The sequence below is a fragment of the Salvelinus namaycush genome, chromosome 8 (genome assembly GCF_016432855.1).
Source record: "Salvelinus namaycush isolate Seneca chromosome 8, SaNama_1.0, whole genome shotgun sequence".
Lineage (NCBI taxonomy): Eukaryota > Metazoa > Chordata > Actinopteri > Salmoniformes > Salmonidae > Salvelinus > Salvelinus namaycush.
The window spans coordinates 32,097,244-32,112,622 of record NC_052314.1 but is presented as its reverse complement, the minus strand read 5'-3'; the positions used below and the strand labels follow the sequence as shown (position 1 = coordinate 32,112,622).

At 41.7% G+C, this 15,379-nt stretch overlaps 2 protein-coding genes across 2 annotated transcripts in view; one reads left to right on the top strand and one right to left on the bottom strand.

The window, feature by feature from the left end:
• The window catches only part of LOC120052100 (KICSTOR complex protein SZT2-like), a 110,614-nt gene extending 100,602 nt beyond the window's left edge, over positions 1 to 10,012 (bottom strand). The window contains exons 1-7 of the mRNA XM_038998952.1: positions 9,989 to 10,012; positions 9,046 to 9,171; positions 8,579 to 8,752; positions 5,589 to 5,759; positions 5,194 to 5,352; positions 3,892 to 4,006; positions 3,532 to 3,638 (exon numbers count right to left, since the gene is read on the bottom strand). Of these exons, the coding sequence (XP_038854880.1) occupies positions 3,532 to 3,638; positions 3,892 to 4,006; positions 5,194 to 5,352; positions 5,589 to 5,759; positions 8,579 to 8,752; positions 9,046 to 9,171; positions 9,989 to 10,012 (876 nt within the window). The remainder of the gene's footprint in view (positions 1 to 3,531; positions 3,639 to 3,891; positions 4,007 to 5,193; positions 5,353 to 5,588; positions 5,760 to 8,578; positions 8,753 to 9,045; positions 9,172 to 9,988) is intronic.
• A 179-nt stretch (positions 10,013 to 10,191) lies between these two features.
• On the top strand, positions 10,192 to 13,126 carry med8 (mediator complex subunit 8). The gene is made up of 7 exons (XM_038998771.1): positions 10,192 to 10,526; positions 10,739 to 10,860; positions 11,195 to 11,339; positions 11,517 to 11,657; positions 12,175 to 12,262; positions 12,429 to 12,665; positions 12,932 to 13,126. Exons 1-7 carry the CDS (start codon positions 10,521 to 10,523, stop codon positions 12,997 to 12,999), a joined length of 807 nt encoding a protein of 268 aa, XP_038854699.1. The 5' UTR covers positions 10,192 to 10,520; the 3' UTR covers positions 13,000 to 13,126.
• The last annotated feature ends 2,253 nt before the right edge of the window (positions 13,127 to 15,379 follow it).

Here is a 15,379-nt window from a genome sequence, read left to right as displayed (position 1 = left end):
TACCAAATCACATACGTCCAACAAAACACATCACTGAGTAAGTGCTTGCTTATTTTCAAGCGTAGTGGTAGCTGCATCAAGAAACGGGATGGAGATAAGCACAGGCAAAATCCTAGAGGAAAACCTGCTTCAGTCTGCTTTCAACCAGACACTGGGAGAGGAATTCACCTTTTAGCAGGACATTAAACTAAACTCGTCAAAAAAAGAAACGTCCTCTCACTGTCAACTGCATTTATTTTCAGCAAACTTAACGTGTGTAAATATTTGTATGAACATAACAAGATTCAACAACTGAGACATAAACTGAACAAGTTCCAAAGACATGTGACTAACAGAAATTGAATAATATGTCTCTGAACAAAGGGGGGGGGGGTCAAAATCAAAAGTAACAGTCAGTCTCTGGTGTGGCCACCAGCTGCATTAAATACTGCAGTGCATCTCCTCCTCATGGACTGCACCAGATTTGCCAGTTCTTGCTGTGAGATGTTACCCCACTCTTCCACCAAGGCACCTGCAAGTTCCCGGACATTTTTTGGGGGGAATGGCCCTAGCCCTCCGATCCAACAGGTCCCAGACGTGCTCAATGGGATTGAGATCTGGGCTCATAGCTGGCCATGGCATAACACTGACATTCCTGTTTTGCAGGAAATAACGCACAGAACGAGCAGTATGGCTGGTGGCATTATCATGCTGGAGGGTCATGTCAGGATGAGCCTGCAGGAAAGGTACCACATGAGGGATGAGGATGTCTTCCCTGTAACGCACAGCGTTGAGATTGTCTGCAAGGACAACAAGCTCAGTCCGATGATGCTGTGACACACCGCCACAGACCATGACAGACACTCCACCTCCAAATCGATCCCGCTCCAGATTATGACGGTGGGTTTGTGTACGACGGTGGGTTTGTGCCCATAGGCGACGTTGTTTCCGGTGATGTCTGGTGAGGATTTGCCTTTCAACAGGCCTACAAGCCCGCAGTCCAGCCTCTCTCAGCCTATTGCAGACAGTCTGAGCACTGATGGAGGGATTGTGCATTCCTGGTGTAACTTGGGCAGTTGTTGTTGCCATCCTGTACCTGTCCCGCAGGTGTGATATTCAGATGTACCGATCCTGTGCAGGTGTTGTTACACGTGGTCTGCCACTGCGAGGACGATCAGCTGTCCATCCTGTCTCACAGTACGGACATTGCAATTTATTGCCCTGGCCACATTTGTAGTCCTCATGAATCCTTGCAGCATGCCTAAGGCACGTTCACGCAGATGAGCAGGGACACTGGGCATCTTTCTTTTGGTGATTTTCAGAGTCAGTAGAAAGGCCTCTTCAGTGTCCTAAGTTTTCATATCTGTGACCGTAATTGCCTACCGTCTGTAAGCTGTTAGTCTTAACGACCGTTCCACAGGTGCGTGTTCATTAATTGTTTATGGTTCATTGAACAAGCATGGGAAACAGTGTTTAAACCCTTTACAATGAAAATCTGTGAAGTTATTTGGATTTTTACAAATTATCTTTGAAAGACAGGGTCCTGAAAAAGGGACGTTTCTTTTTTTGCTGAGTTTACAACACAAGGCCAAATCTACACTGGCGTTGCTTCCAAGAAGACAGTGAGTGGCAAAATCAAATCAAATTGTATTTTCAGTCTCCTGAGGGGAAAAAGATGTTGTCGTGCCCTCTTCACAACTGTCTTGGTGTGATTGGATCATGATAGTTCGTTGGTGATGTGGACATCAAGGAACTTGAAACTCTCGACCCGCTCCACTTCAGCATCGTCGATGTAAATGGGGGCCAGTTCAGCTCTCCTTTTCCTATAGTCCATGATCAGATCCTTTGTCTTGCTCACATTGAGGTTGAAGTTGTTGCCTTGTCTCTGACTTCCTCCCTATAGGCTGCCTCATTGTTGTCAGTGATCAGGCCTACCACCGTGTCGTCAGCCAACTTAATGATGGTGTTGGAGTCGTGCTTGGCCACGCAGTCGTGGGTGAACAGTGAGTACAGGAGGGAACTAAGCACACACTCCTGAGGATCCCCAGTGTTGAGGATCAGCAAGGCAGATGTGTTGTTGCCTACCCTTACCACCTGGGGCCAGCCCGTCAGGAAGTCCAGGATCCAGTTGCAGGATCCAGTTTCCCTTTGTAGTCTATAATATTTTTCAAGCCCTGTCACATCTGACGAGCATCAGAGCCGGAGTAGTAGGATTCAATCGTAGTCCTGTATTGACGCTTTAGCTGTTTGATGGTTCGTCTGAGGGCATAGCGGGATTTCTTATAAGCGTACGCTTTAGTGTCCCGCTCCTTGAAAGCGGCAGTTTTAGCCTTTAGCTCGGTGCGGATGTTGCCTGTAATCCACGGCTTCTGGTTGGGAAATGTACATGCGGTTATTGTGGGTACGACGTCGTCAATGCACTTATTGATGAAGCCGATGACTGATGTGGTGTACTCCTCAATGCCATCGGAAGAATCCCGGAACATATTCCAGTCTGTGCTAGTAAAACAGTTCTGTAGCATAGCATCCACGTCATCTGACCACTTCCGTATTGAGCGAGTCACTGGTACTTCCTGCTTTAGTTGTTGCTTGTAAACAGGAATCAGGAGGATAGAATTATGGCCAGATTTGCCAAATGTAAGGCGAGGTAAAGCTTTGTATGCGTCTCTGTGTGTGGAGTAAATGTGGTCAAATGTTTTTTTCCTCTGGTTGCACGTGACATGCTGGTAAAAATGAGGTAAAACGGATTTCAGTTTGCCTGCATTAAAGTCCCCAGCCACTAGGTGTGCCGCTTCTGGATGAGCATTTTCAAGTTACCGTTTTGACTTAAATCTGCTTGATTATCTATGGCAAGATTTGAAAATTGCTGTGTAGCCATGACCCTCAACTCCTTGACAGAGCATACATTTTGTTTTAAGAATAATGGGCAAACATTGCACAATCCAGGTGTGCAAAGCTCTTAGAGACTAACCCAAGAAGACTCACAGCTATAATCACTGCCAAAGTTCTTTCTGACATGTATTGACTGAGGTAATACTTATCTAATCAAGGTATATTCGTGTTTTCATACACTTTTATTACTTTTTAAGAAATGTTAGAAAGGAAAACCCCTTTGACATTAGAATATTTTGTGTACACCAAAAATTCAATGAAATCAATTTTATTCCCACTTTATAACACAAAATGGGGGTGAATACTTACGATACCCACTGTACATAAAAATATATTCAGAACGAACTTTGATTACAAAAGTACTTTCATTGAATGATAGATATTAGACAGTAATTAGTAAATGGACTTTTGTAAAGGGCAGTTGCCTGCTAGTCTGGAATCCAAACTGAATCCATGCTGCGTTTCACTTTGATTCACTTAGTTAAACAGAGCATGGATTAAGTTTGGATTCCGGGCTAGTTGCCTGCCTCTGTTGAGCAGATACAACAATCTATGCAGTAGATGACAGACAGCAGTTCTCATGGTGTGTCATGTTGTAATGTAGACTGAATACAAATAGCAGTTTGACCCACTGGGATATGTTGTGGCATGTTTCAGTACCTGGACGAAGGAGCAAGCGATGGTTCCACTCCTGAGCTGGTTCAGAAGGGTCTCACACACAGCCACATCAGGCACACTGGTCACCCCATCTGTGATGATGATTATACCTGGGAGAGGTGACAGGAACTGTGTCATAGGTCTAAAATAATCAATCATATATAAATAAATCAGATCTCCCTTCGAATGGTGCCTTTAGACAATTACTCCGATAGTGCCGTTTCAGACCTGGCTAGATCACTCAATAGGCTGTAATAAAGGAGGACCTTATAAGTCTGACTCAAACAAGTGTCATTTCTCCCTATGGAACCAGCCTTGAGAAGCTCAACTTTAACAGTGAAGGTATTGACAGACTTAACCAACCTGCGGAGGAGTTGGGGGGCAGCAGCTGTAGAGCTAGGATGCCCTGTCGCACCATGCTGACCAGCCCGACGTCTGCAGTCACCATGGAAACGCCATGTTTCCTCACAGGCACCTCCTCCATGGTGATGTCACTGCCAAGCCCAGAGCACGGGATTGGCCCATCAGACTATCAGAAACAAATTGAATAATAATCAACTGAGATCAACCTGGAAATTATATCAAACATCTTCTAACAACATTTTCATAGTCATACTCTACTCCAGAGCCATATACTGTACAGTCAGGTACAAAATTATTGGCACCCATGATAAAGATTAGCAAAAGAACTGTATAAAATAAATAATGCAAATACTGAACTAATGTAAATTTTTGCTCCCAAAAATTTTGAAATTATATTATTTTGTACTAATACAATTCCTCCGAGAAATATATTTTGTTTAACAAGTAATAATTTAAAAAATATAAAATCTAAGGTAAAAATGATTGGACCCGTTTTCAATACTCCGCAAAACAACCCTTGTGATGATAATGACACTGAGCCTTTTTCTAAAATGTTTTGTAGCCAATGACCTTACACCATACAGAATCTTTCCAGATGCTTGATATCCTTCGTCTGCACTTAAGGACTGCCCTCTTCAAATTCAAACCACAGGTTTTCAATGGGGTTCTAGTCCGGAGACTGAGATGGCCATTGCAAAATGTTGATTTAGTGGTCAATTAAACCATTTATTTGTGAATTTTGATATGTGCTATGTTTTACAGTAGGCATGACGTCATTTTCTGAAGGTCAACAACCATTTTTCTCTTTCAATTGTGAGTTCTTTGCCTTTTCCCATGGTGATGATTATCAAAGTGATTTTACATGTGTATTACCTAATTTTTATACCCCAGTGAAACAGAAAGCCATGGAAGGCCATAATACAATTCCTTAAAATACGACTAATAAAAATAAAAAGTAGAATCTTAATGTAGATGTAATTTTGTTTGTTTATATTTATAAGAATCTTTAGGGTTGGCAATCATTTTGACCACTATCTTTTTGAGATTTTTATTTTTTTAAACCAAATCTCTTTCTCTTAGCATATATATAATATAAAATAATATAATTTCCCCCTCTTTTTGAGCATACAATATAGCTCTGTATTTGAATAATTTATCTTTTTTGCTCATCTTTATCAAGGGTGCCAATAATTTTGGACCTGACTGTATTATACATATGTAATTATATGGTTCTGTTCTAGAGTAAAAAGATTGACGGATGACCTAAAAGGTATTGTAATAACCATATAGTACTGTAATAACCATGTGTCCTCTTGCCTGGTCGTGCTGCTGTTGAAGATGGCTGTGCTGCTGTTGTAGGACCTCTGCAATGTTGTTCTCCACTGATCGCAGCTGCTGGTAAACCTGGTGTAGGAACTGAACCAGGTCTGTACGATTCAGCTGACAACCCTGCACCAACACCTACAGTCAAAGCAGACACAACACAGTTTCCTTATAGGTGTGATGGAGAGTGCTTCTAGTTTTCAGTAGGGATACACTTAACAATCAGCTACATTGGCTCACATGAATAGAATGTATTACTATAGTTCCCGTCCCCTTGGGTAGCACATCTACCTGCACCAGCAAAATAATGATTTCATCTGTCTCTCGTTCAATCACCAAGTAGTATATCATTTTGATATGAATAATATGATCACCTGGTGTGTATTGAGCCCAATAATGGAGGAATAAGCCAGGATAGTGACAAAGATTTCCGGCTGGAAAACAAGATCTGTGCCTGGAACATTGAAGGGTCGGACCAGTCCAGCTAAGCATCGTGACAAGGCATGGAATACCTCATCAAATATCATCTCCCCCGTGCTGTCATCCTGTGAACAGAAGGCAAAACTAACATGATGTACCTAACACACCAAACAACACATCATGAGGAGGATCTGCTCTTGGCAGTAGACCAAAATAGCTATAGCATGAAAGTGTGATATGTAGCACGATTTTCATAAAGGATTGTAAACTTCCTCCTGCCGTCAAAAAGAAAAGCATCCCTTCATAGATTCCCATAGATGCTTGTAAAATAGTCATATTGCACACATTGTCCGACCAGCAGGGTTCAAATCCAGGTCTCCTGCATGCCATTGCTTATAACGGCGTGCTTGTTTTCTAATGGAGCTCAGCGGTTCAGAGAACCAACTCCATTATAGGTTTTCCGTTAGGAAATTGTAGCGCCGGACAACATGACCAGGAATATTTTAATTTACTGGCCATTTGAGAAATTTACCGGAACCATATGCATTGGCTGCATAACCCATTAGGGCATCCACCTACAACGCTCAGAAATCACATTTAGATTATGGTACCGGTAATTCAAATTCGCAATTTGGGCAGAATGCGTGGCCACCGGCTGTCAGTGAAAAGTAATTCAAATGTGTGTGACACATTGTGTATCACACCTCCTCCTCCATGCTTCACGGTGGGAACCACACATGCAGCGATCATCCGTTCACCTACTCTGCGTCTCACAAAGACAAAGCGGTTGGAACCAAAAATCTCAAATTTGGACTCATCAGACCAAAGGACAGATTTCCACCGGTCTAATGTCCATCGCTCCGATTTCTTGGCCCAAGCAAGTCTCTTCTTGTTATTGGTGTCCTTTAGTAGTGGGTGGTTTATTTGCAGCAATTTAACCATGTAGGCCTGATTCACACAGTCTCCTCTGAAAAGTTGATGTTGAGATGTGTTTGTTACTTGAACTCAGTGAGGCATTTATTTGGTCTGAAATCTGAGGTGCAGGTAACTCTAATGAACTTATCCTCTGTAGCAGAGGTAACCCTGGGTCTTCCTTTCCTGTGGCTGTCCTCATGAGAGCCAGTTTCATCATAGCGCTTGATGGTTTTTGAGACTGCACTTGAAGAAACCTTCAAAGTTCTTGAAATTTTTCAGATTGACTGACCTTCATGTCTTAAAGTAATGATGGACTGTCATTTCTCTTTGCTTATTTGAGCTGTTCTTGCCATAATATGGACTCGGTCTTTTACCAAATAGGGCTTTCGTCTGTATACCACCACTACCTTGTCACAACAAGACTGATTGGCTCAAACTCATTAAGAAGGAAAGAAATTCCACATATTAACTTTTAACAAGGCACACCTGTTAATTGGAAAAGCATTCCAGATGAAGCTGGTTGAGAGAATGCCAAGAGTGTGCAAAGCTGTCATCAAGGCAAAGAGTGGCTACTTTGAAAAATATAAAATATAAAATATATTTTGATTTGTTTAACACTTTTTTGTGTACTACATAATTCCATATGTGTTATTTCATAGTTTTACTGTATTAACTATTATTCTACAAATGTAGAAAATATTACAAACAAATAAAGACAAACCCTGGAATGAGCAGCTGTGTCCAAACTTTTGACTGGTACTGTATGTCACCAGCAGTAAACATATGTAATTGGGAATTGATAAATAGAGTAGCTCAACACCTACAGAAAGGGAGGCAGACAGGCTGAGTAGAGAGGAATGCAATTGAAAGAACCTGAATGTATCATATTTTCTGTTTTTGTCAGCTTTATGTATTTGGACTTAATTGACAATTAAGTTACATGCCTACGGCTGCATTAGCCTATAGGCTATGAGTTCCATGCGCTAATTTCTTTAGCCGCCAATGGATCACGGTGTGTCAATGTGTCCATATGGCAGAGGCTGGTGCTCTCGCAATAGTTGAATTTGAACTTTTAGATCTATACAATTTTTATTTTTATGATTAACCACGTGACGATTTTAAGAAACAAAAATGTTTTTATTAAAATTAAAAACTCTTCCATGGAAATGCACATTTGAAAATCATAACTGGCACACAGATGGGTACAAATGGTTGGATAAATTGTAAGCTACCACAAACTTGAAACTCACGCACCTATGAAGTCTTTATAAAATAATTGCCTCCACGTTTCCATGGTTGGATTTGTCTATAGGCTACTTTGAAGCAAGGTAAGACACGCCTCATAATATGATGTAAAACATTCAGGTTTCAAACAATTAAGTAGGTCTATGTTTTCAAAATGCATACTGCCTCCAGCTCATATTGTAAAGTGGTGGTGACGCGCTGATAGTCTGTTGCCTGCACTTGAATGTGAGGCCCCCTTCAATTAGGCTAAAAATAGTAGGCCTAACTTTTTTTAATCGTGCACAAACAGATTTTAACACACGATTGCATGTAGAATTGTTGTGCAATGAATGGGCTTACAAAAGCCAGCTGAGGAGCTGCAGGAGAAATCCCGCTCTGTATGTTGTATGTTTGTGATAGTTGTGTTGGATAATTAAGATAGGCTACATGATGATTAACGAAAATACACACACAGCTATTTAATTCCACTATATTATGCAAATTAACCCAGACAGATAATCATGACGGTATTTCCGTCATCACGGTATTGATGTATTTCCGTCAACTGGTATTTCCATCTATGAATAAAAAGTATTATTTTACAATGGGATGCTTTTTCTCCTGGTCATTTTGGCCAACCACAGTTTTATAAATCTGCTTTTCATTTTTTGGGGGGGGGGTGCAAAAGCCGGCAATTGCGGGCTAATGGAAAACCTGCTCCATTAGGTATCTGTTTTAACCCAAGTAGCCTAGATTGTGTTTAGTAGCCTAGTTTGTAACTTGTTGAAGAAGCCTCTTTACTCACCACGATCCCAGTGGAGGGGCTGAGGTCCAGCTCGATGATGAAGCGGTACCTGCGGGCCAGGAAGGTGACCCGAGTGGAAGGTACCAGCAGGTAGGGTATGGTGGAGGGGGAAAAGTCTGGCTGCCATCCCTTCGGCAAGATGCTGAGCAGATCCAGCTCATTCTCAGAGTTCAGCTGCACAGTAGGTGGAACCACAACAATCATCATCAACAACAACCCAACGTAAATATGATCATTTAGCAGACGCTAAGTTTCATTCAAAGCAACACATCAATTCAGTATATATGGACCATGCGGGAACATCAGTACATCATAATCATAAAAATAGTGATTGAACCATCTCCTCTGGGCTGGTACCAGATCTATTTATGCTGTTTTTCCAACCCCTATGGTCATTGTCATCGACGAGACAGCACAACAGATCTAGGAGCATGCTACATCTCCTCCAGTAGAGCTAAGTAACCCACCAGTTCAGACTTTGGGACCGGCCAGATGACCTGGTTGAGCTTGCCCAGGAACCAGGCCAGACGTACATTCCGTGAGATACGGTACTCCTCCTTCATCAGCAGGTACACCTGGTCTGCCTCCTCCACCTGAAGAAAGAGAATATCTAAACATATAGTATTCTCCTGAAAAGAATGACAGAGCCTGATCACCCATGCATGTTTCTGCAAATATCTTGGTGAAGTTTGACACCTTGATGAACTTTTCTAATGGGTACTGAGGTCGCAGACTGCATCTGCAAAGGAAGGACTATCCTGACACTGTACATTTACATTTACATTTAAGTCATTTAGCAGACGCTCTTATCCAGAGCGACTTACAAGTACATACAATCATACTTTTTTGTACTGGCCCCCCGTGGGAATCGAACCCACAACCCTGGCGTTGCAAGCGCCATGCTCTACCAACTGAGCCACACGGGACGTACCTGTACCTTTTGTTCAATATTGTCTTAGGAAGAAGATACACTTTATTTATGTCAGTATGAAGGCTTTACCACAATACATTGACAACATTAAACATTTAGCATATTCTGGGTGTAAGGTTTTCCAAATAGTATCATATGCCATTACGCTGTGTGACATCATTGCAAAGCTTAATGAGCAGCAATCTGATCCCAATTTGACTCATGGGATGCACGGCATGACACTGGCCAAACAACTTGGCTATAGCTAAATATGGCCTGTCAAGCTACTGTAATTGTCCCTGTATTTTACAGCATGTGTAACGTTACAGTATCTTTGGTATGCTCAGTTCAGGCGCGAGCGCTTTGCAACACGCCAGCTAAAGTTAGCGTTGCTCTGCTAGCTGTTTTACTTGGAGAAGTTAGCTATAGCTAGCATAACAAGCTATAGCTAGCGCTAGTGACAGGTCTGGGCTACAAAAACATGAACCTCAGTAAATTACCTCGTTGTCCTGTCTCTCTGCCATGCCTTGTATGGCATAACTAGCAGGTTCTGTGAAAGCTCCGAGGATATTTTCAGGACCTGGCTGACATATAACGATTTGTTTAGTTCGTTTTCATGCACGATTGCTGGCTATCGTTGTATTGTTTATTTAGTTAAGAAGCACGTGATCTGGATGCTCGCGTCCTAGTCTTTCCGCCGGAACAACACAGCTAGGCTTAGACAACGCAACAACAACAAAAAAAAGCTAGGCTTAGACGGTTTTGTAGTTCTAATTTATTTTGATTCCGATATGACCAGCTTTCTGAAAAATAATGCGTGCAGATAAGCGATATAGCATATATTATTAAATATTTCACGGCATGATGACTCAAAGACACGATTATGTGGCGACTTCAGTATAAAGATGTGGAACATACAGCAAAATGATTCTCAACGGGGCATGCGCACTGTTGCGCTCATTGTTTACTTCCGGTTAAGAATTTTTTTTTTTTATCTAGCTAGCCAGTTACCATAAAGAGAGGCTGATAAAAATGCAGGTAATGTGCGTTTTCTACAAATGTTAAATTCCTAAGCAGTCAGTTGTTTGAAATTCAATCCATTGAATAAAAAATCACCATCGCAGGTTAAATATTTCGTTTGATTCAGCTCACATTACCCCATGTCACTCTGCTACTTTAACTAACCAACGATAGCTAAAAAACTAACGTTAGTTAGCTAATCAAATGTCTCTTTAATTGTTTATATCAAGCAACGGGAAGAAAAACTACTGGAAGCCTCCGTGGAATCCCTTATTTCCCGCGTGGCTCATCTCAAAAACGCTCTTCACAGTTTCATCTACAAGTTGGAAAACGAGTATGAACGACTGACATGGTAACTTAAGTGACGAGCTAACTTTAGACAGCATTGCGCATGCAACACTTTGAAATGATGGGTTAGTTAGCCAACTCTCGAGAACCCAAGCCCGTACAGCCATTGGGTTCTCATTCAAATAAATTACCACAGCGTGGCGTGTATAATGCTGAGTTTGGAGAAAGCGAACTAAGGTCCTAGTGTTGCTTTTAGAAAAACATCACGTAAACCAATATGTAAGACTTGGCTAGCTAACGAGCTATTTGGATAAATGCATATGATTGTCTGAAAATGAATATACTCTACTAGCTAATGAAGTTGTTGTGTCTCTGTAATTGAACAACTTGGACAACAGGCCCTCAGTGTTGGACAACTTTGCCCTCCTGTCCGGCCAGTTGAATACCATCAATAAACTGTTGAGGAATGAGAAGACACCATCTTTCCGTCAGCAGGTCATCATCCCCCTTCTGCTGTCTCCAGACAGGGATGAGGAACTAGCTGTAAGTATATTTTCTGTGGATATGGATTAGCCTGGTTAAACCAGACTGTGCTCACTAAGTGAAGCAATGGTGAGAATAGCTTTGATTCCGATTTAACCAGGCTAGAGGAGGATGGATTTACAGATACCATTACCCTAGTCTTTGCTTACATCCATACATACTGTGCCCACTCTCCAGAAACTGACAGAGCAGCGTGTGCCTGTGTTCAGCCATGAGATTGTGCCAGATCACCTGCGCACCAAGCCTGATCCTGAGGTGGAGGAGCAGGAGAAACAGCTGAGTGCAGAAGCTGCCCGGATAGGACCTGAGGTGGCGCAGGTAAACAGACATGGTCTTTATCTCAACATACAAGTTCTTTATGGTAGGTGTATGAGGAGAGTAGGTCCCTGGTTCACATAAGGCAACCTGTATCCTTTTCATACTACTGAGTGAAGTTGTACATCCACCATTTGTTGGAAAGGACAATACGACAAGAAAATATTGAGGCCACTTCAAGCAAGTGTGACGGACCTCAATATGCTTGCTTAGCAGCTTCACTTCCTCCCGGTCTCGGTACAGTGCTGTACAACAGCTCCTACCAGAGTCATCTGCCCGCTTGACAACGCCGTTAGCCAGTTGTGCCACTGAAAAGGTACCAATTTGGCGAAGCGAGTGGATACATTTCAAGCTGTTAGTACCTTTATTACATAATGAACATGACCATGGTGTGTGGTGGGAAGACACAATTCTAAGTAAAATGGTACTTGTCATGTAACGCACATTGAAGTCTTTTTATCCCACAACTATATTTGGAAGCAATGAGTAACAAAATAATCCCTTGTTTTTCCCACAACAGAAACAAATCCAGACACTGAATAAGCTTTGCTCAAATCTACTGGAGAAACTGAACAATCCTCGTGACGATAGGGATGCAGAAAGTGCAGGTACACTGATTTGAACCAATAATGTTTTTTACCTGAACATTTAAACAAGCTAACCTAAGAACTGCGTTATGGATTTGCTATTGATGCTTATTTACTCAATGTACACACTGTCTAACCTAAGATCCATGTTATGGAGTTGATACTTATGCACTCTACTCTGTTTCAGCTATACGGCAGAACAAACCATCATTCAACACCGCGGACACCAATGCACTGGTGGCAGCGGTGGGCTTTGGCAAGGGGCTTTCGAAGTGCAGGCCCCCTGGGCCAGTTGCCCCTGGTCACCCAGGACAAGGACCCATGATGAGTGGAGGTCCCACCTTACAGCAAGTTACCATTGGTGGGGGTTCAGGCCAGCAGCAAGGCATGGGGCCTGGTGCTCCTCAGCAACAAGGACAGCCAGGTATGATGCACCTGAATATCATCATCTGGCTTTGCTATACTTTGAAGTCTTGTATTCATTTGAAGGCCCTAAATCAAGGTTCTATAGACTTGTATAATAATGGCAGTTGGTTGCTCAGACACAGATTATACCTAGTTCTGGACTAAAAATAACTAAATAGAGAACTTGGCTTAATGTGTATCTGGGGACCCGGCCCTAAAGGTATTGATCAAAGGACTGCTCTGTAACTGAACTTTTTATTATTATTACATTTTTTTGATTTTCAGGGAAAATGCCAAGCAACATCAAGACAAACATCAAGGCTGCCTCCTCAATGCATCCTTACAACCGATAAGATTCTCTCTCTATCCCATACTGAGAAAGTGTTCAGGATGCTGAGAGAGTGATGTAAAGCAATGAAAATATTCATATATGCTGTGTTATCTTTTATCTTTTGATTAAATAAATCCATTTGAAAAGGAGGTGTCATACAGTGTCGTTGAATGTAGTGAAACGGATATATGTGCTTCAATTTGTGAACACTAGATGGCACGGTCTTCCCATTTATATTCGAGGGACAAGACATTTTGAGAACTTGGTAATTGCTGCAGGAGAATCTAAATGAGATTTGATATTAATATTGAATAAAGGGAATATTAGCACTTTATTTTTCGATGTACCTTTATCCAGATAACCCACAATATGTTAATTTATCACACAAAGAAAATGTGTTATCACAGACATGTTGAGCTATGTCTTTCAAAATATATAACACAAGTGTGGAGTTTAGTGTCAGTGAGTCAGTCAGAGAACAGGCATTATATTTCAGACCTTATATTTGAACTGCTTCACCATGTTGTCTGTCCAGTCTTTTGAACCCTCACACCGCTTCCTATCCCTCCCTACACTCTGCCTACATTGTGGACGCTATGAATAATGTAGGACCGGTGAGAGTAATGCAGCTGGACATTGCACTGCCTGGCCTGATAACGTCAAAGTCGTTAAGGGAGGAGATGAGAAAGTTGACGCTGACGTGTGGGGGAGGCCTCTGCCCCACCGTGGTCTGTCCACTCTAATCCCTATCCCACCTCCCGCTGGGCGGGCGACACCACGGCACAGGCACAATGACCGCTGTGGCTGTCACCAGATACGACACAGGTCGCTGGGTGACCTACATACAAACACACAGTGACATACACACACATACACCCTCTGTCCTACACACACACACACACGCCTTCTGTCCTCTGCCGGGCCGACGTCTCGCTGTGTCAGCCTTCATGCCCTGTTATGAGAGGAGAGTCTGCTGAGACAGCTAGAAGATGCACAGGTTCAGACTGTCTATAGATGTCTTAAAAAACAATAGACTTCATAGCCAGTAGAATGTCCATCTGCCTATGTCCTATTGACCTACCTCTGAGAAAGACCTCTGAACAGGCTTATTTTGCTACTGCAGCTTCCTTTTTATATTAAGAAAAATTAGGGCTGCAACTCTTGATTCAATAAAGAAAATGTTTTCGGTTGACGTGAGGCCCTTGTAAAATGACATACAGTGCCTTCAGAAAGTATTCACACCCCTTGACTTTTTCCCAGAATTTGTGTTACAGCTTGAGTTTAAAATTGAAATGTGTCACTGGCCTACACACAATATCCCAAAATGTCAAAGTGGAATTATGTTTTTAGAAATGTTTACAAATTAATAAAAATGAAAAGCTGAAATTTCTTGAGTCAATAAATATTCAACACCTTTGTTATGGCAAGCTTACATAAGTTCATGAGTAAAAAAATGTGATTAACAAGTCACATATGTTGCATGGACTCTCTGTGTGCAATAGTTGTTTAACATGATTTTTGAATAACTACCTCATCTCTGCCCTACACATACAATTATATTTAAGCTCCCTCAGTCAAGCAGTGAATTTCAAACACAGATTCAACCACAAAGAACAGTGAGGTTTTGCAAAGCCTCGGAAAGAAGGGCACCTATTGGAAGATGGGTAACATTTTAATAATAACAGACATTGAATATCCCTTTGAGCATGGTGAAGTTATTAATTACACTGGGTGGTGTATCAATACACCCAGTCACTACAAATATGCAGGCATCCTTCCTAACTCAGTTGCTGGAGAGGAAGGAAACCACTCAGAGATTTCACCATGAGGCTAATGATGACTATGGGTATGCCTGTCATTGGCAAGGACTAGGGAGTTTTTTAGGGTAAAAAAGTAACTGAATAAAGCTAAGCACAGGCAAAATCCTAGAGGAAAACATGGTTCAGTCTGCTTTCCAACAGACACTGGGAGACAAATTCACTTTTCAACAGGACAATAACCCAAAACACAAGGCCAAATATACACTAAAGTTGCTTACCAAGGCGACGTTGAATGTTCCTGATTGGACTAGTTACCGTTTTGAGTTAAATCAGCTTGTAAATCTATGGCATGACTTAAAAATGGCTTTATAGCATTGTACAACAACCAACTTGACAAAGGTATGAATACTTTCTGAAGGCACTGTATGTTGCACTTTCTCTTATTTTCTTTATCCCTCCCCCCCCCTTTTTTAATCCTTGGGAAGGGTGGTGATAATGAAGCAGGTTGGGGGTTGGGCTGACCTCTATGCACATTAAATTAGCACTTACTGGAAGATAATATTATGTGAATAGATTAATTGTCCTACTAAATATTTAATTAATAATGTGTACAGAAAATTTGTCACGAGACGAATTGCAAGG